General features: G+C 47.9%; 1 protein-coding gene across 1 annotated transcript in view; it reads left to right on the forward strand.

The window, feature by feature from the left end:
- Positions 1–14,323, forward strand: part of LOC144169748 (putative sodium-dependent multivitamin transporter) — a 33,436-nt gene extending 19,113 nt beyond the window's left edge. Inside the window, exons 8-12 of the mRNA XM_077699075.1 lie at positions 1,951–2,158; positions 8,218–8,372; positions 10,744–11,000; positions 11,882–12,098; positions 13,768–14,323. Coding sequence (XP_077555201.1) covers positions 1,951–2,158; positions 8,218–8,372; positions 10,744–11,000; positions 11,882–12,098; positions 13,768–13,794 — 864 coding nt within the window. The 3' untranslated portion in view covers positions 13,795–14,323. The remainder of the gene's footprint in view (positions 1–1,950; positions 2,159–8,217; positions 8,373–10,743; positions 11,001–11,881; positions 12,099–13,767) is intronic.
- Positions 14,324–19,943: the final 5,620 nt, after the last annotated feature.

Here is a 19,943-nt window from a genome sequence, read left to right on the forward strand (position 1 = left end):
TGTCTAGGGTGGCGCATGCGCTAGTGAGGCGAGCTATACAAAACGGTGCATGTGGCTCACGCTGTCTAACCACACGGTCAGAAAAAATAACTCCATGTTAAAATATTCCCAGCTGTCGCTCTAAAAGAATCAGTGTTTCAGACACATAACTACGGAGATAACGCAACAAAATGATCGACAAGCGGCCGACGTACTGCATTCATTTTTTTCTTTTAACAGCGGAAATGCAAAGCTGAGGTTATAGTCGACTCACGAAACTGTTCCATATATGACGCTAATTAATTAATCGCTCACGTCACAAACACCCGTTAGCACTACAGACGGGCTATTAGACATCAACCCAGAGCCACCTATATTTCGAAAAGGGATGTGTGAGGGAACCCAAAGATTTCAGCACGAGGACACGAGCTCCAACGATAAAGCCCAACTGCTGGCGACAGCGAGGGAAACCTCAGCAGCCGCCGAAAACTGCCTTTGAAAAATCTTCGCAGGACTGCATCAACATGTTTCAGCCATTTATGCATAGTGACAAATGTGATGTAGCCCCTATTGGAACCTTCTGGATGCCTTTGGCGCATTTTCTCGCCGACCTTTCCGCAATCGGCCGCTCTAGCAGTCACAAGCCCGCTCGGCGCTCATGTCAGCATGGTGTCGTCGTAAAGTGGTCATGCAGTTTCAAGAATTCTGCAGGTTTTAAAGCAAAGCTTTACTATTTTCGTCCGGCGTATTCGTGGATGATGCGCAAACGACCTTTTGACCGGAGACACACCTGCGGGACCGGGCCCGCCGTTGGCGCCTGCGGGCACTGACAGTGGTCGCCACCGTCGCTGCGGCCAAGGCAGCTAACCACCCCCGCAGCCTCCCATGCATGCGGCGCTGGGTCGTTTCGGGTGACGTTACTCGCCTCGCGCCCGGCGAAGAGGAACGGTGCGTTCGCCATGAATGAACGCCGCGTTCGCCCGGCCTCCTTTTGTGAACGGTGTGCGGAACCGAACGGCTCTGAGACGTGGTCGGCAACACAGCTAAATCAAAGGTTTAACCAAGCGAAACCAAGACTCACCAAGACTAAGCCAAGCTTTCGCTTTGCATATCCAAGGTTAGCTGAGCTAAGCCGCACCCACTTTTGTGTCACCGGGCTAGTCATAACCTTGTGCATCGAAATAATGTGGAAATGCACTGTTTAAGCCTCGCGGTGATGAGCCACTTCTTATAGGCGCGGCTTCACAGTGTGGCCGCACAGGCGTGTTCGCACCGGCGTGTTCCCATAGCTGGGTCCGCTCAGGCACGTCCATTAGATCTCCCCCCTGGGAGATCGAGCGGCCATGGCACAGATGTGCCTGAGTGGGCGTAAGTCCACGAGTATGCCCATTCTGCAGAAGATTTGAAGAGAGTGTTCAAGGCGGCGCAACACGTCAAAGTGCGTGAAGTACCGCTGTAGTTTGCTGTAGTTCTGTACAGATTTGTCCGGTTTCAACGTTTTTATGTGAAGGTGCTTGCACCAGGGCAGTCGCTTACCGACCTTTCTGTTACGCGATGGCGAGAGTTCAGTTGAGAACAAATGAGGAGCAGAAATATTAAAATCGCCACGTGTACAAGATTACGGAAGTCATGAAAAGTCCCCAGGTTGCTTAATTAGGGTGAAGCCCGTCCCTCCTTGGTTTCTATATACCGACCGCAGCTTCAGCGCGCTTCGAGCTAATTTGAAGGCACGAGAACTTCGCAAAAGGATTTCATATGTTCAAGGAAGCTGTTAAAAAGATTAACTGAAAGCTGGAGTAAGCAATGTGGCAGCAGCAGCTAACCATTATTGCCTTAAGACGTAATTATTCATCACGATTACAAACTCTGCACTACCAATTACACAGGTACACGCCCGTTGTAATTTTCGTATATCATGGCGAAAAAGTGTACATATGCGTTCGGTGTTGAGTATGTCCCTTGCAATTATAGGTGCTGCCCTACTTTGTGATGGTCTTCCTTGGCGGCGTCCAAGGCCTTCCAGGGCTGGTCGTCGCCGGCATTTTTAGCGGTGCTTTGAGTACCGTCTCATCGGCTGTAAACTCTTTGGCTGCCGTCTTGTTGGAGGATTTTCTGCGGCCATTTTGCATCCCACAGAAGACTTACGAGAAGCACGCATCGCTTATTCTTAAGGTTCTAGGTAAGCCCCTCCGAGCAGAAGCTTTACCCTCTATTCCTTATCTAAAAGTATTGAAGTGGTTCTTCTATTGTTTATATTTCGAACTCCAAGATAGTGGGGTTGTGTGGCAACAAATACATAACAATCAACACGACCGGCGCATGCAGGTTCGCGGTGCGACTTCCTCTTGACCCTAAACTAGGTTTTTTTTTTTTTTTTTTTTTGTAGCAGTGTCTAGATATAGTCGCGGTTTTTCACCTATGCACAATGCGTCATTCCTAGAGATAACGCACTCTGCCTCGATAAAAACATCAAATCATCTAAAGCGGCACCTAAAACCGCACCAACGAAGGCACCGATCATCTAAAGCGGCACCTAAAACCGCACCAACGAAGGCACCGAAATTGTCGTTTGGTGGGAGCAGACGTCCGAAAAGCAGACGTCCGAAAAGATCAAAGGCTTTAGCCATCAAACCTTAGGTTCTGGAAGGCAATAGATTTAGCACAAGAGAGCTGTTTGAGACGGGCAATCAAATTTCTGCCGTGCTCCTGCACTGTTCAGATACTCCACTATGAATAAAGCAATGTCCAGAAATTTAGCATTGCGTAAACATCGCGTAGCATTTTTATGTCGCATGTCTGGAGTGTGAGTTCTTTGCAGCCAGATTTGTCTATGACTAGCCAAAGACGTTTGGTTGCTTATTGTTTTTAAGTTTTCTGTTGTTTCTTTTTGCCAACTTTGTAAATGTGTAGCGCGGTAGAGAATAAGTGCCATTACTTCGACAATTGTGTATTCTGCCGCTGATGCCAGGCGTTGCGCAGGGTTGACCAGTTTTTGTTATTTTTTATCCGTATTTCCAAAGTTCGGAAGTACGCGTCCCCATAGACGGTACCACGTACCCTGCTGCGTTTGTCCTACTTCCTAATCGCTCCCGCGACGTGATTCTCAGAAGGGACTTTTTAATGCGAAGCATTCTTTGCTGGGTACCCTCCACCCAGGACCATGTAACGCCCTGCATTTCCACAAAAATGCATATTTGGTGGAAGTAAAACCAGTAAAACAAAAAAAAATAGAAAAAAATAATTTTCCCAAATATTATCTGACAAAAACATATTATCACGGATGGCACTAGGATCTTGACAGAAGAGAGGAAAAACCTGGTGTTTAATTGCCGGGAACCGCTTGAGCTAAAGCTAGAAAAACGGCTGCCAAATTCACCGAACACACTCCGTTAGCGTTCTCATCTTCTATCTCGTCGGTAACAGCTCCATGTGAGAGAGAGAGAGAGAGAGCGAGCGAGAGAGAGAGAGAGAGAGAGAGAGAGAGAGAGAGAGAGAGAGAGAGAGAGAGAGAGAGAGGTTGTTCGTGAAGCAGCTGGCGTGTTACGGTTCACAATACCACTTAAGCCGCAAAACATGCACATGCACGTTTTCTAGCTTCGGTGTTCGAGAAGATGAGCGCACTCCGTCAGGGATTGTTTTATATTTGAGGTCTCCGATGCGACTTAGCACTTTGTACGGACCGAAGCACCGCTTCAAAAGGTTTTTGATGAGACCCCGTGGATGAACTGGAGTCCACAGCCAAGCCCTATCACCGGGTGTGAAGGACACGCTCCGTCGACGAAAACTGTAACGGTGAGCGTCGAGACGTTGTTGGTCTTGAATCCGGACCCTGGCGAGTTGTCGCGCTCTTTCCGCTCTCTGAGAGATGAGTTCGCATCCTCGTGGGTGCTAACTCTGTGTATGGGAGGTAGCATCGCATCCAGCATCGTGGTAACCGGTCGGCCGTGCACCAGGTCGAAGGGAGAGAACCTCGTTGTCTAAGTTATGGCCGTTGCAACGGTCATAACTGTCAGTTGTCGCAATGTGCATCTTAGACATCTTCCCAAAGAAACCGAGGACTAAACTAAAAAGGTTCGCAAAAGACCGTTGAAAATGTGTATGCAGAAACAACGTAAACGGACAAACTCTGCAGTACACCTTGCATCTTCATAAAAAAACAGCGAATTAAAGGCCATTCATCGCTATTGTGGTATAAATTTCCATGCAACTTACCGTTGCAAGCCCTTCCTTTGGACCCAGACATTCCTTCAGAAACAGTCGACACGCGTTTGCAACATCTATGGGAGGCTTACACAAGCCTCCAAACGCGATGGCGCCGACAATCGCCGTCTACGACTAAAACTAGCCCGCCTCGATAAAACGATTGAGACCTACACAGCCGAATTAGCCCGGGCTCAGTGGGGGCAATTTTGCGACAGCATGAGAGGTAACCTCGGCATGCGTCGTACATGGGCTATTTTAAGGAACATGCTCGACCCAACCCACTCTAAAACGACTAGCCGAAATCGTCTAACTACAATCATACACAAATTTGACGGAACTAACGAGCAACTTCTATCAAGACTCCGGGACCTATACCTAGCACAGGGTACTCAGGAGCCCCTCCCTGTTTACGGGGGCTCTGAAAACTCAGACATGGACCGCGCAATCACGGTTTCGGAGGTTCGCGCCGCATTAATAAAAATTCGCCCGGGCTCCGCACCTGGGGAAGACGGCGTTACCAACAAGCTCCTTCGCAACCTGGATGATCCATCCATCGAGATCTTAACGCGCTATTACAACCATCACTGGGAAGCCGGTGCCATCCCCCCCGAATGGAAGCATGCAAAGGTCTCGCTCATTCCTAAACCCGGCAAGCCTCTCGACCTCGCGCATCTCCGGCCCATCTCCCTCACCTCTTGTGTAGGAAAAGTCCTTGAACATGTCATTCACGCACGCTTGGTTCAGCATCTCACCCACACAGGACAATTCCCCCACACCATGTTCGGCTTTCGGGCCGGACTCTCCACTCAGGACGTTCACCTCCAACTAAAGCACGACATTATAACTCCCCAGTCTCGTGTAGACTCTGCAGCGATACTCGCCCTCGATTTGCGAAAGGCTTTCGACCGAGTCTCCCACAAAGCCATTCTGCAAAACCTGACAGCCCTAGCCCCGGGGGCTCGTGCTTACAATTACATTCGCGATTTCCTTACCGATCGCACTGCAGTCCTTCAGATCAACGACCTGCGCTCTGACATAATACACCTACCCTCAATAGGTACCCCGCAGGGCGCTGTCCTGTCACCACTGTTATTCAATATAGCGATGATTAATCTCCCCCAGCAGTTGAATAACATACCATCCCTTCATCACAGTCTTTATGCCGACGACATCACCTTGTGGACGACCGGGGGCAGTGATGGGCACATTGAGGATACCCTTCAACAGGGAGCAGATGTCGTCGCTGCCTACGCTCGTGGCATTGGACTTGAATGCTCACCGGAGAAAACGGAGCTACTAATCCTTCCTGCTAAACGTGCCAGCACAGGCACTTCTCCTCCGGACATTACAATCCGAGTTCACGAACAGCCCGTTCCCCAGGTGCAATGCCTGAAAATCTTAGGCCTATACATACAGAGCAACCGTGCTAACACCACGTTCATAGCACACCTCACTTCTCAGGTGAATCAAACTATCAATCTCATACGTCGTATAGCTACCCGAAATCAGGGGCTCAAAGAGGCAGAGCGCCTTCGGCTGATACAGGCTTTCATTATTAGTCGCATCACTTACTCTCTTCCCTACTTGCTACCTTCGCCCACCGAATTAGCTAAACTTAATTGTCTAATTAGGAAAATTTATAAAACAGCGCTGCAGGTACCTCAGAGCACATCCACTGCCCGCCTTGAATCACTTGGGGTCTTTAACACCGCCGAAGAGTTGATTGAGGCGCATCTCTTGAGTCAGCTCACTCGTCTCACAGCCACGCTCTCAGGCAGAATGCTTCTCCGACGGCTGCGCCTTGACAGCCCATTCTTTATCGACGCGCTCATTCCCCTTCCCAGCCACATTCATGAGCTAATAACGGTGAGACCCATACCGCGCAATATGCACCCGACGTTTCATCGAGCGCGCAGGGAGCACAGGGCGAGGACGTTAACCAAGCGGTACCCAATCACCCCCTCCACCGTCTACGTCGACGCTGCGAGATACAGGAGCCGTGAAGCTTATGCGGTAGCGGTCATTAATGGCCCTGACGCCCCTCCGCTTGCTTCCCTTAATCTGTACACTAACTCCCCGGCGACCGCGGAAGAGGCGGCAGTAGCCCTAGCCTTTACCCTCAGGCCGCCCCCCTCCATCGTAATCTCCGATTCCAAAACGGCCGTTCAAAATTTCGCCAAAGGAATGATCTCGCCTTTGGCCCTCAAAATCCTTCTTCAAAATTCTCCCACCACCCCAGTAGAGCTGGTATGGACTCCGGCCCATGCGGGTGTGCGGGGGAACGAGGCAGCACACAGGGCCGCTCGAGAGCTCACCGTCCGAGCTGGTCCTGGCCTTGAGCCCTTCCACGGAGCCCTATCAGCCCGCGACAGACTTGTTACCTTCAACGACATAACCTCGCACTACCGCCTCTCCCGCCGCCAACTACCCCCAGCCGCTCCGACCTTCTCCAACGAAGAGGAACGCCTATGGCGACTCACCCAGACACACGTACTCCCCTGCCGATATCGACTTCACCTTATCTACCCTTCTTTGTACCCCACCCCTTTGTGCCCTGACTGCGGGTCCCTCGATACCCAAGACCACTGCATGTGGCAGTGCCCCCAAAACCCATTCCCCCCCTTCACAGACGGAGAGCACTGGGCGAAGGCGTTGTGCAGCTCGGACCGTGAGGTCCAGGCTAAGGTCATTCAGCGAGCTGCAATGGTCACCGGCCGGTTACCACCGCCGGTCACCCGCCACCCAGACTAGCCCCATGGGGCTCAAATAAAGTTTCTCTCTCTCTCTCTCCATCATTGGCGAAAATAAACAAAAAAAAATTAAAACGAATGAAATATTCTAATGTCTTTCGCTACTTACAACCATATCTGGCTGTTAAAAACTCACACTCTAGACAAAGCGGTATAAGAATTCTACGAATTAGTAGACATTTTTTATCGTTTAGTTATCGACTCGTCAGTGTGCACCTTTTTTGTTTCCTGAGTTTTTCTCCCTTTTCCTAAATATCACAATTGCTTACCCATCGTACACAACTCTGTTGGGCAATGCCTTTGTGGCAGTGTATGAGAAAGAAGTAAACAAAATAAATAAACCCGCCCAAGGTAAAAAAAACCTGGCGCAAGGGAAAAATACATGGAGTGTCACCCGGTTTCATTTTCCTAATTAGGTGTCCTTCCTCGTGATTATTAGAAGTGGAGAGAGAGAAGGTGCAAGGGAAAAAGAGGCGGAAAGAGTAAAACGATTTATTGCCGTTGCGGTTTTCTTCTTCAAGGAGGTGGAGCCCTCAGCAGTGGCTCCCTGTCTCCAGGCTCCCTCGTGTGCCCAGATTCAGCATCCGCTGATCAGCCTATTCGAAGCTGGCCAGTGCTGCCTCCCAGAGAGTTTAGGACCGTATTCTGAATTCTTACTCCACCTCCTTTGCACCCTCCACTTGGTCGATGGGAGGATTCCGCAATGCTTATGCATGGGGAAATCAACTTCAAGGGCCTCCTCCACTCTAGGTTCGAGTGGAGGAAGGATTCAGAATACCAGGGTATGTCTTGTGTTTTTTGAGGTGGAGGAAGGGCATATGGAGGGGCACTTCTATCTTGCGTGGTAGTTGTGCCTAATTTGCGTTTGCTTTTTCCGGCCTCCGTCAATCGCAGAGCTGGCTGGTATGACATCATTGGTTCTGTTGCGGGAAATGAGCTAGTGGGTCACACGGCCATTCCCTTTTTTCCTAATTATATAGCTTGTTTGAGCGAAGTGTATGTTAAAAGTGGTGTCAGTATGATTCTAACGAGGCAATCTTTTGAATGAACCAAACTTGTGTTTTGTCTTCATGGCCCCTTTAAGGATCATAGCTCGAAGTTTTCAGTGTAGCCAATTTGTGCAGCGACAGAAACCATGTTCTGCCTCGCAACTGCCTTCGTCACTGTAGTGCCGAAGAAATGGAAGGAACTGCTTTTTTTTTCATTATGCGCATCCCATTGGAGCATACGGGGATTTCACTTGAGGGCTGCTTATGACATTCTCTTTTTCGCTTTGCTGGCGCAGCCTTCTCGTTCGGCATACTGTGCGTTCTGCTGACGGCAGTGGTGGAGCAGCTGGGCGGAGTGCTGCAGGCGTCGTTCATGATTTTCGGCGTGGTGGGCGGACCGTTGCTCGGAGTCTTCACCCTGGGCCTCTTCTGCCGCAAAGCCAACCAGCCGGTGGGTTCCTTCTGCGAGGAGGACAAGCTTCTTTGTGCGGAAAGTGTGCGTCCGCGTGCACTAAAGACAAACATTATGGGAGCCAGAAAATTAAGGAAAAAACACGCTTAGAGCCTCGCAGTGATACATTGGTCTCGGCGTGACACACACTAATAGATGCAGGGACGTTATTTATGCATACGAGGCGGAGTGAAAGCCTTGGAAAAGTCACAGAAAAATCGCAAGAGGTCGCAGGAGCCTGTCTGTAAGTTGGCAGACATGTTCCCCAGGTGTCCACTTGACTTGACGGCATCATTGTGCAGAGGCAGAGACATCGGCACAGGAACAGTATAAAAATGGCCGTGAGGTTTGCGAATTGCCCAGCGGTAGGAACATAGGGATAATATACTGACTCTAGAGGGAAAGCGCGCCGCTCAACCAATGCATCGGAACCGTGTGACACACAGTGGCTGACATGATACAACGATTTGATGGTTGCCAGCTGAGTTTTGGCTTTTTAAAAACAGCCAAAATGAAAGAGGCGGCGAAAAGAACAACGTTCTGTTATTTGGTTTCTGCATAGTGAATATGCAGGACACAACGGCGTATCCATGGGGGTGGGGGTATTTCCGTGTCAGAAGAAACCCAAAATTTTGTGAGCACCGCATCCCTCCCTGACATTTTTATTTTTCAGTATAGTGTATCGATGAGGTGAGTAAATGGTATTTACACACCTAATCGATACACTATGCTCAAAAACAAGAATAATAAGGTTGCTGGTTTGTTACAGCCAAACAAAAGTTAAAATGTTTGGGGGCCCCACGATTCCTTTTTTAAAAAAACTGGCGGCGTATAAGATCCCGAAAAATAATTCTGGCAACCGCAGTGGTAGGACATACGAAATTATTCACAGAATGGAGGTTCAGCATGATTATTCTTGGTCCACAGCATCAAGTCTCAAAATGGCAGCGTTTGCTGCTTTCAGATGGAGGCGAAAAGCGAAAACATCCATGTGTCGAGATTTCGGCGCGCCTTAAAGATTCCCAGGTAGTCGAAATTATTCCGCAGCCCTCTACTGCGGTTGTTTCTTTATTCTTTCTCATAAAATATTTATATCTTAGACAAACTATCGTTAGTATATATGCCTCCTGTTTGCGTGTCCTTATAATCCTTCGGTGAGTGTGACCCTTTTTAACTCTACCCCCTTAACTTTATAATTTCTTCCTTTAGTAGCTTTTCTTCGTTCGAGATATGACTGCCTACTCTCTAGCAACATTTTGTCTTATCTTTAAATGAATGACAAATACATTGCCAAGGTTTTCATTTGTGACTACAATTAAGAATTACCTCAGCTGACACTGTAAAGTTTGAACTTCAGTTCCCGGCCTAGCGCGCATTGAATAGCCTTTTATTTCTCTTCATGACTATGTTCTGACCTTAGTGCATTGCCATGACAGAATGCTCACCTTCTATTAGCGTGCATATAGGTATTTCGGAATGTAGTAACGAAATGACGTCGATAAATTATACATTACTGGTCATACCCGGATCCACAGCTTTCCGATAGCCCTTTCGATGCTTTACCCTTTTTGCTACCGACCGGCTGCATTTCCCCTGCCTTTTATCATGTACTAATGTGTAAATTTATCCCAAGTTAAGGAAGGGGTCGTAGCCAGCGCCCCTCTGACAACTCAAGCTGAAATTCAACTTTTCAGCCCCCGATGGTAACTCCAGCGTCCACATCCTGTTAGGAGCTGTGGACGGGCGAGGAATTCTCTCATGCTACCTGCAGCAATAGGTACCAGGGTACACAGACCCTGTTTCGGTGGGGTATAGTGCTGTTTCTGGCCCTGGTAGCCTTCCTAGTACGGTTTCGTTGTGTATTTATGTATGTGCTTGTGCGTGTGCGCGCGCGCGCGCGTGTGTGTGTGTGTGTGTGTGTGTGTGTGTGTGTGTGTGTGTGTGTGTGTGTGTGTGTGTGTGTGTGTGTGTGTGTGTGAGAGAGAGAGAGAGAGAGTGTGAGTGAGTGAGTGAGTGAGTGAGTGAGTGAGTGAGTGAGTGAGTGAGTGAGTGAGTGAGTGAGTGAGTGAGTGAGTGAGTGAGTGAGTGAGTGAGTGAGTGCGCGTGTGTGCGCGTTTGTGTGTGTGCGCGTTTGTGTGTGTGCGCGTGTGTGCGCGCGCTTGCGTGCGTGTTCATTCGCATACACATTTGCGCCGCCGGTCGCCGTATTCTGTGCTCTTCCTTTGAAATAGGAATTTGAAATGCTTACGAAATAGTATTTACTCTGAAGTTTGCATGCATGCATGGACGCCCTAAAACTCGAAAGTTGGGCGAAAATACAAAATATGCTCGAAAAAGCATTTCACTTTTAATGTGTACTTTCATTTTGCAGGCTGCCCTTTGTGGTCTTATTGCAGGCCTGGCAATGGGATTCTGGATTGGAATCGGGGCCGCTGTGTACGGGGTTAAGCCAAAGCTTTTGCCTCTGCGTGACGACGGCTGCCCGATGACGTCAGCTGCTTCAAGTTTCTTGACCCCGACAGTCGTACCGTATATCTTGCAAAACGTAACCACGACGACGTCTGCGGTCCCTGAGGAAAGTACCTTAGCCTACAATATGACGTCTGCTACAGTCACCGCTGGAGAGAGGTCAGTAGACTCTGGGATTTTGTTCCTGGAGGAAAATAAGAAATACAGAAGTTTTGCGTAGATCCCGATGGCAACTAGGGACAACATCTGCGGGCGAGTTTATGAATATACCTAGAGTTGAGAGAGAGTTCAAGCACGTATAATTATCAGGCGAGGGATGCATGATGCCCACTTCGCGGTGTCTACAGTGATCCTTGGTGATTGAACTCAGCCATTCTAAGGGTGAACCTTCAAGCGTCCCGAAGGACCTTCCGGTGATGCTACAGGGCGCGGAGGGTCCCGAACAGCCAGTGCTTTAAACCGGGATCGGTAGGCAACGAATTTTTCACATTAGTATTACAATTTATGAGCGCAAGCTTTATTATACTATCTGCAACAATTCAACCCATACTGTCAGCTGACTAGCTTACGGACTGCGTATCCCCGTCGCGCAATGTCACAATGTGTCATCGTGTCGGTTCGTCAATTGATGGCACCGACAATGGTTCGGCACTCTTTATGGGGGCAATCTTTAACCTAACCATGACTAGCGCGTTGGAAATGACCAAAGGGCTTGCACATGAACACTACTCAATTGCTCTTTCGGCTTTTTTTCTATGCACATTTTCGCGCATGCCTGGAGCTTGTGTGCTTCAGAACAACCCTCACCCTAGATATGGCAGTTGCTGGGGCACATGTTTATAAGAAAAAGCCAGGCCGCTTACTCTGTGATTGAGTTGTGCGTACGAATTCTCTTTGAAAACCAACCATCCAAGCTCAGTTCATGATATTTCAATTCTTTGTGCGGATATGCACGTCGATACATCATCATCAGTGGTTCCCACGCAGAAACCACAACACCGATTTTCTTTGAGTCGGTTTTTTTGCTCTTGGCTTCACAGTTATGTACTGCCTTTGTACCGGCTGTCATACCAATGGTACTGCGGGTTCGGCTGGCTGGTGGTCATCGTGGTTGGCTTGCTGGTTATGCTGATCACGGGTGGTGCAAAGGATGTCGATCCCCGCTACCTCAGTCCCTTGGTTCGGAACATCCGGGGTGGACGCTGGAAGCCTTGGTCCCTGGGAAAGTCGTGGAACCCATCGCTCACTAGTTCACAGGTGCGGAGCGGTTTTTTTTTTTTTTTTGCATTTTCTGTCCTCTTTTTGCTGGCTTCTCCGTTGTTTGAACAATGCATCCACAAACAGCGGACTGCTTCGGCGTTTTCGCAGTAAACATCCAGTAAACAAGGAGCGCAAAATAAAATGCGGAGGGTTGATAGATGGTGCTGCAATGAAAGAGTGGCCTACGTTGTAATAAAATGGCGCAAACTTCGCGTTTGTCACATAGCCTACATTATGACGCGGTAAAGGAATCACATTTCATCTGTCTTTCTCATCCCATGTAACTTTGTAATGGTCTTTATATGCGGGTAACTCGATGCCACCTTGTTTTTAACTGGTCACGAGATATTTCGGTCTCCTTTTGTGGCATATTGTTCAGGATGTAACAACCAAGAACTGTCTATTATTGTAATTCTTTTTTTCGCATTGTTACGAAATATCAGCATTGGTTTTTTTTATAACTTTGTGGCCTTTACTTGCCTTTCCGAACTGCGTTGACTTGCATTTTTTTGTGCCCATTTTATGCAGTTTAGTACATTCTATAAAATGGGTGCTGCTTTTGTCGCAGGAGGATCCAAATAAGCGTCCCCAAGAATTAGGCCCCGAGTGCAAGTAGAAATAGAATGGTCTAAAATGTGGCCATGCGAAGACACACCCGATTTTTCTTGGAAAATAATAATCGCTTTCCTTCCCTTCAGTAACATGGGCATAACGGGATCATAATCACGGAGGCACACTGCCACATATTCGGCAGCCACCCAAGTAAGGGCACAAAGAGATGTGCGATCGGCGAGTTCTCCGTACCAGCGCCATAGCTGCAACCTATTCTTCTAACTACTGACCATTCATGCGGTAGCAATGACTGCGTGAGTGCCAGAACGTCCATGCCTGGTAAGAAAGAGCTGGCCTACTGGAAAAATAAATTAACGGGTAGTTAGTAACCCGCCGTACCAAGAAAGGCAGTCCCGGCCCCCTTTTTAAATGCGACTGTATAGGCCCCCGTAATCTCAGCTTCGTGAAGCTCGGTTTTCAAAAACACGTGGCAAGGCCACTCCGTGAGCACTGAAGGCCCTTGCAAGGCCGCTTCAACGTTGCCGTTTCGACATGTTTGTTATGGACGAGGAGACTGAGTATTTGGAGCCAAACAGCACTACAGGATGGGGAGCCAGATCGGAAGCAATGTCATGACCCGTAGTGTGCCACTTCCAGTGACAGATGATGCCAGTGTTTTGAACTGCATGGCTAATCTTGCCGTGAATAACAGCTGCAACGTGCTGACTGGTTACCTGCAGTGCCAATACCTTCGATGCCCTTCTTGCGCAGAAAATAGAATTGCCTCATACTTCCATGTCAGCAAACGTGGGAACAAATTGCACCCAAGAAAACCCTTATCTGAATCCCAAACATGGACTAAATTATGGTGCTTCGTTATACTGTTTTGTCCAGATTTTTTCCGTATTGCAGGTACTTTTTTTATTGAGTTCTTGATGCACATAACTACATCGGCAAAATGCAGGATGGCGGTATGTTAAAATTAAAGCAGGAAACACAGGGCAGGAGCACCGAGTGTCGTAAACCTTTATTTTTTGTTTGGGTGAAGCGAGTAACTGAAATCGCTTTATTTATGCCAAGCCTAACAGCACAATTCCGCACCTTTCTTTTGCAGATGCCCATGACTGAAATAAAAGAATAGCGGTGTCCAGCGGTGTCACGCACACAAACTGGAAAAAATCAGCATTCTTGTGCCAGCGAGGCATCAACCACATTTCGCTTTTTTTTTTCCAGCGGTAGAGTTTCGCCTGTGTATTGAGAACTACCCTAGGCAGTTTTTCCCTACAGGGAGGCTCGTTTACGTTCACACACGCCTTAACACCTAATTTTTGTCCTGCTTCGGTGGGGCACTTGTCGGCCATTCATTCTGCTTTTCTCGCATGAGAGCAACTCGTTAGAAGTGTTTAGTTGAGCTCGGTTTTTTTTATTTGTCTATCTATCATAGCTACGCTTGTTGTCTCTAAGTATTAGTGTCATATTTAATCCTTATTAATAAATAAATAATGAATGTACTTCGAATTAGCGTCTCGAGAGACACCAGGGCCTGTATCAAGCACACAGAACCCTTTAACTTTATGAATACGCGTGAACCCACAATTTGGTAGCTTAAATTATTTCTTTTCATGTGCTTTGGACTCATTCAATAAACCTACTCCCGGTTTGAACGATAAGATTTTGCCATTGATTTTTTCACTGTATGACATATCTGTAGTACAAGAAGGTTTCCTTACGTCTGTGTCGTTACTGCATTATCATGTGTTGCTTTCTTTTATGTTGGACGTCTTTAACCGCTCTCGACAGCACGGTAAAAGAACGTTCGTGCAAGAATGGAAAGTACTTAGATTCCAGTTTCCCTTTTCTTCCTGCTCTAAAAATAATGCAAAAACGAAAAAATATGAGGGCAGCGTGGAGGCTGTTATTATCAACCGTCCTTCAAATTACGTGCGGTGGCAGATCGGACGTCCTATACATCGACGCCGCCGAGCACCAAAGAAGGAAGGCCCACACCGCCGTAGAATCCTTGAAAACGGAATCCCGTACTTATGCTTCCCAATCAAGGGCTCTGACATACAGGAAGCTGCGGAAGTAGCCATCACCCAGGCAATGGCAAAACGGGGACGAGGGTGATAGTGAGCGACTCCACATCAGCTACGACAGAGGCAGAATATCCTCTGGTGCCTGTAAAATCCTCGAAAACGTAAGAGTGCCAGTTGAGCAAATGAGGCTCATCTGCTCCCCCAGCTCATCCGGGCCTTATCGGGAACGAAAGGGGTCGCTTTCCGGACGATCGCCGTCAGTGCCCCTACACCTCCCGCAGATCCATCCCCACTGGAAGACAAACCAAGGACTTTTAACGAGATCACCAAACGTTATAGACTATCGCGAAAAATATATCCCGTGGCTAGTAGACTTTCTCTATATAGCTCCCGCAGGGAGCCACATAAAGGAATTCTAGTGGCTAGCAAGCAGCTCAGCAGAGAGGAGGAGATCACATGGAGAAAGCTACAAACCTGGGGTCTTTCCGAACCCACTAATGCACAGTACATGGCAACCCGAAATTTTCATCCCCCGTTGTAAGCACTGTAATGGCATCGAAGACCTCGTCCACATGGTATGGACATGTCCCTCTTCCAACAAGCCGTAAACCTAATATCTTGGGAGGCCGTACAACTCAACCGGGCCACCAGGGTTCAACGTAAAGTCATCGGTCTCGCAGTGGCCGCCTCTGAGTCTCAAGGGATTCCGGCCGACGGATAGGTGGCTGCGGAACCATTGGGGAGCCCTACTCCTCACCTCATAGCGCTCTTGAAAAGTGCGAATAAATGGTCTCTCTTTTTTTTTATTCTTTTGGCTGCTCGGAGCAGTTATGAGCCCCTCCAAGCCGCCCGTATTTTATTTGCTCACAGAACGTCTACTGCGGGAGCAACTCTGGGCTGCTTGGAGCCGCTCAGAACTGCCCTGAGCAGGCAAAAAAAGAAACCTAAAGTTACTTCTCTCTCTCTCTCTCTCTCTCTCTCTCTCTCTCTCTCTCTCTCTCTCTCTCTCTCTCTCTCTCTCTCTCTCTCTCTCTCTCTCTCTCTCTCTCTCTCTCTCTCTCTCTCTCCGCTGAAGGTAATGACAGTGTCCACAATACTGTTATAGCAAATCTGTGCAACGTCATCCCCAGTTCTCGGGCACTCGGATTAATTCGCATCTTCAATAGAGCTTGTGATTGGATGTCATGTTCTGACAAAAAGGCTTTTTTGCCATGTTTCCAATTGTAGAATTAAAATTTATGGATGAGATGGGAAATTGCCCCACAGCCCGTAAAAAGCGTTTTCGGGGTGAGTTGGGCTTAAGCCTCCCCGTATGAATCTAGTTTTGTGTTTTGTTGCGGCTTCGCTCACCCCTTAAAGTAGAGTGAGAATATGATGACACCCTATACAGAGAAGTGTGGATCTGAAGAGTAAGCAGCAATGGCGCAAAAAAAAAAGTGGCTGTAAAACAGCTTCCAGGATATTCCAGCTTGCTATAGGCAGTTGGAACGAAAAAAGACTGCCGATGGCGTCACTAAATAATTGAAACTGTGGCAACCCCGTAAGTATAGAGGACGTGTTTTTAATTACACCCTCGCACGTCTACTTCCTGCCGATGGGCACCTCGACGCGGATGCCGACTTGACCCTGCGGCTTGGCGTTCCAGCCGTGTCCGTCCACGCTGCCGAAGCTCTTGTGCACTTCGCCACCGACGATGACTTTGGCACCGCTATTCGGGAACTTGTGGATAACGCCCTCAGCGCGAACCCCGACGCTGGCGCCGAAGTTCCCATGGCTGTTGCCGGACGCCGAAACGACGGGCCTCACTTGCTGCTCGGTCACGGTGGCGAAAAAATAGAAACGCAAAATGAATGACCTGTGACATTGTGCTTTAATCACTGTCATATTGATATTATTGAGAGAAAATTACTGAAAGCTTAGACGACAACGCGTTGCTATTGGATCGCGTTAGAAAAGTTACTTGTGTAAGCACATATTGCGACTGGTTGAAACACGTCTGACGTTGAGACCACTACTTCATTGTTTTCTTTTTACAGCAAAGCTGTCTATGGCTAGGGAACACCGTCTGCGTATGAGCGAGCAAAAAACCCTCCAAAGTATGCAGTGCGCACGCGCGACAGCTAGGGTCGCCATGCCACAAAGGAAAAAGGAACATCGGAATCTCTCCTGGAGGAACACGCTGTTTAAAGCACGTGTGTGTGACGCAGTTGGCGAGCCACAAAGGGAAAAAACCTCTCTCGTAGCGCATCGAGTGCTGGTACGAAAAAAGACGGCGCGGGCAGCCCCATGAACGCGACCCTTGACGCGGCCGCCTCGTCGCCGACGCGGTGGTGAGAAAACGAGAGCGCGCCCGTGCCACCCAATCTAACCGTCGCCGTTGGACCCATCCGGCAGCCCTGAGAGCAGAACGGGGCCGCGACGCCGTACGGAACCGTTAAAGTCGCGCCGATCCGACGGCGCGGAAGGAAGAGCGGGCACGAGACGCCGACCACAAGAAACGGGATGGAGACAGTGACGACGATGCGGCCGCGAATAAATCCATATAAATGTGATGTAAATGTGATCGTACTGTCGTACAGTATATAGTGTCACCTGTACGGCTTCGCGGCTCAACCACTTGCAAAACTTGAAAAGGGCAATGAGTTTTACCCCTTCGATTTGCGCTTCCTATGCATCTGCGCGGGTGAAACTTTCAGTATGCAGCTCCGATAAGCGAATATCTTACTGTGTGTACCAAAAATTCAATGTGGTGCAGATGAAGACCCCAGTATTCATAAACTGCGAGATACATTGAATACTTAAGAAAAGAGTGAACAGCACTCACCCACTGAGCAGCTACCAAGGAGAGGGCTGGGGGAAGACAAGTATACGTAGATTAGGAAATATTTACGCCATTTTGCTATCAAAAATGGTAACACTTGCTCGACTGCTTCTGAGCTTTTGGGTAAGTTTCTCGCATAATTATTAGGCAACGTTGCGTTCAGCGCGCCATTTGTGCTTGCGGTTACGAGATAGTTACGAGACAATCTCGCACGCAATATTATAGGGTCCGAAGTTTTACAAATAATAAAGATTATTTCTTCAAAGTTCTTTGATTAGTTCGTATCATACGGGCAATACAATGCTTTTGTGAAACGGTTCTCCAACAGGTTCCTGAAACGAACACTTGATGTCAGCAGAGTAGAAGTTTCAAGCCGCCCACATCTGAACAGAGCGTATTAGAGCTTCGTAATGCAAAAAAGCTCACCTGCAAACACGACTACAATACGCACGACTTCACGGGCCATCATAATAAGTACGAGTTTCCAAGCCAACAGGTCACGGGAGGATTTCACTGGCGACTTCGGCACCACCGACGCTGAATTGAGCGGACAAGCTGCAGCTATATATGGTATCTTTTGTGTAAGATAAAGACAGCTATGAGCATTGTCATTTCGTGTATCCCAGCCAGCTCATCAGGTGAAAATCCTCCCGTGTTTCGTGACGGTTTCCCCTCCAGATAGGACGGTTGTGTTGACAACGTAGACCGTATTTGTCAGTCTACAAACCCTTAAACCTCCTCCCAGATATCTCCGGGGGTCACTTGATACGGAGATCAATGCGTGTGGGTACGCCAAGGTTGTCTATAATGCGTAGCATTGTTATGCTGCTTGTGTGGAGTGTTAATTCTATACTGCCATTTTTTTGTTTTTATAAATTCTCTCCGACCAATTATCTCAATTTACGCTATTATAACGATTACAGGTGGTAGTTCCAAAAAATCTGCATTTTTGTGGAAATGAAAGGCGTTACACGGTTCGCTATTTTTGTCATTTTTGTTATTTTTTTATTTTCTGGTCTTTCAAAATTCTATTCGACCAATTCACTATATTAACGCAATTGTAACGATTACAGGTTACCGCCAGCCAAGTCTGCCTTTTTGGGGAAACGCAGGGCGTTACACGGTCCCTGCTGTAGGAGTACTCGGCAAAGAATGCATCGCATAAAACAAACCCAAAATAGCAAAAGCTGTTTGGCTACGCAAGCAAGAAGCTGCTTTCATTGGTCTGAAACAGGTGGTTTGCGAAAGCCCCCAAGTTCCGAAACAGCATTTTGCCACCGCACGCGAACCTTGCTGGTCATGGCTCAAAGAAGCACCAAATGTGTTGTGGGATGGTTCACTTTGGCAGCACCGATTAACCGGTATACAGCGTAACCAAAAGACACAAGTGTCCTAGGTAATGTCCAAGGCCACTGAATTTTCCCTCCACAGCCGACTACGAGGATATTAATTTTTAATTTTCTGCGTTGAACAGCCGAAAAAAGTGGCGATATTTCCCCACCCAATTGAGAAATTAGATCCAGGAGGCGCAAATAAATATTATATATATATATATATATATATATATATATATAGGTAGGTGATTCGACCCTTCGTTGTTGATATTGCAAAAGTCAATGCAATTCAGGCCTTTTTTTCTTTCACGTACCATCAACTTCGTAACCGCTCGCGCACTTTCCTCTCCAGACAATTCAACACTATCACGCTTTATGTAACAACAGGGGAAATGAATGAGCACCAATGTAGCAATGGTCTGTTGCTGCTGGAAGCGCGAGCGTAGTGCAAGCTGACCAAACGAAATGTAATTCTCGGCCGGCAGCTTACAGGCGATATAAAACATTGCCTGTCCCTAGCTGCGACTTTATTGGAGCAATCAGGCTGCAGGAGTGCTCCACTGATCAACAGCGAAAGCCCACACCTGATGTGTGCAAGCATTTTCCATTTCATAATTTGTTTCAAAGGTCGGACACCTGCAAATTGTTAATACTTGACAAGTGTGACCGCAGGAGCTGCTGAGTGGCTAAGCCGTACGCTGCTGACCACAAGTGGCCTCGATCACCCTTCCCCTAAACCATTTTTCTGAAGTAGATGGAAATCGAGAACGTCCGTGTATCGAGATTTTGATCCACGTTTACTATCACAAGCCGGTTAAAATAAGTCTGCCAGCCTGCAACATAAGCTGCGCCTCGGAGCAGAGATATAGCACGGGGCATCAAATGCGCCAGTTTTTTTTTTTTTTTTAATGCGTTTACACGGAAAACAACAAAAAAGAAAAGGCGAATCACGTTGTTTTAAAATATTACGCAAAAAGTAAGTAAAACCAAATAAATAATAAAAAAGCGCTAAAACGTGGATATTGCTCTATACTTTTCTTTGCCCTCCCTTTCACAACCAAACGTGTCATCAATGCGAAGGAAGTGAGTTCCGTGGTCA

Source organism: Haemaphysalis longicornis, unplaced genomic scaffold (assembly GCF_048455015.1).
Source record: "Haemaphysalis longicornis isolate Haplotype H1 unplaced genomic scaffold, Haemaphysalis longicornis Haplotype H1 scaffold_2, whole genome shotgun sequence".
In the NCBI taxonomy this organism is placed as follows: Eukaryota; Metazoa; Arthropoda; class Arachnida; order Ixodida; family Ixodidae; genus Haemaphysalis; species Haemaphysalis longicornis.